We start from the raw sequence: 1237 nt of genomic DNA, 5'->3' as shown, positions 1-1237 counted from the left end.
CGTGAAAGATTGCCGGAGCAGGGCAGACTGCAGGTCGAGCGTGGCAGCGGCAGATGATTTGTAAACAATAGGTGCCAGCTGGACCACGCTTAACAATCCCAGTCCCCCAAACCGAACCGGCAACTGGGCCTGAGACCAGCCCCTGTCTGTCAACTCAACATTGCATAGGGCTGACAAAGCTGACCTCAGGGCGCCATCGAATCCGCCCAAAATGGATGCATCAACCGAGAAGGATGTACGAAGGAAATACATCAATCTAGGCAAACTAAGGGCGTTGCGGACGATGGTCAGCGCGTCGTGGACCGGAAGATGAGACACTCGGTCGAGGGCGAATTTCAGCTCTGCGAGTTTTTTATTAAAAAAAGTGTTTTGAAACTCACCCTCCATCAATGGGGTGCCTAAGAAGCTCAATGATGCCTCAGACACTAAGGGCACTTCCGCCAGTGTCTGTGGCATTTCAAAAGAGTCGTTTGCGTACAATTCGCATTTTTTAATATTAAGCTCAAGCCCAATGATGGAGGCATTGTCTTTTAAAGACAGGAAATCAGTAGCTAAAATTGCACCATCGGCGGCCAAACTGATATCGTCCAGGTAGCCGCAAACGAATTTTGAAAGAGATTTTTCCAACACCGGGTGTAGGGTCAGAGCAAACAACATCGGCCCCAAAGGGTCACCCTGTTGCACCCCCTCGGACGATTCCATCACCCAGGTGTTATAACCAAGAGAAGAGATTCGGCCATATGCGGAGTGGCAGTAATTGTAAATTTGGGGACAGAGCCGTTTGACTGCCTCCAGCATCGAATCTCTCCTCAGGGTATTAAAGGCATTCCTGAAGTCAATTTTTAAAAAACCCCATTTATCGGGTAAGTCCAGAACCAATTTACGGGCCGCATGTACGGCCGCCTCTGCTCCTCCTTTCACCCCAACGCCCAGTTGAATTGGGTAAAGTTTCGCCTTGGTTTCTTCCAACACCAAGATCAGAGCACATTTGCTGGCCAACCTTCTCCAAAAGTTACCGACCACAATAGGTCTAACTCCCCCATCTTTTTTTGTCAACGCTATCAAACGACCCCCGAAAAAGAAACGGCTGGCGGCGGATGGGCACGCGCCAGATAAAATTATATTTATAAACTGTGTTAGTGAGCTTACAAACTCGTCAATGGGCAGTGGGCCTGAAATTAAATCTTTAATGTGCTGGGGCCTTAGGCAGTCAAGGCCTCCAGACGAACCATTCCTA

General features: G+C 49.1%; 1 protein-coding gene across 1 annotated transcript in view; it reads right to left on the bottom strand.

Moving 5' to 3' along the window:
• Nucleotides 1-387, bottom strand: part of HELRODRAFT_184641 (hypothetical protein) — a gene marked incomplete at both ends in the record, with an annotated part of 2218 nt that extends 1831 nt beyond the window's left edge. The window contains one exon of the mRNA XM_009015801.1: nucleotides 185-387. Within this exon, the coding sequence (XP_009014049.1) occupies nucleotides 185-387 (203 nt within the window). The remainder of the gene's footprint in view (nucleotides 1-184) is intronic.
• Nucleotides 388-1237: the final 850 nt, after the last annotated feature.

This window comes from Helobdella robusta (genome assembly GCF_000326865.2).
Source record: "Helobdella robusta unplaced genomic scaffold HELROscaffold_1620, whole genome shotgun sequence".
Classification (NCBI taxonomy): domain Eukaryota; kingdom Metazoa; phylum Annelida; class Clitellata; order Rhynchobdellida; family Glossiphoniidae; genus Helobdella; species Helobdella robusta.
The sequence above is the reverse complement of the archived record's forward strand: the minus strand, read 5'-3'. Positions and strand labels throughout refer to the sequence as shown.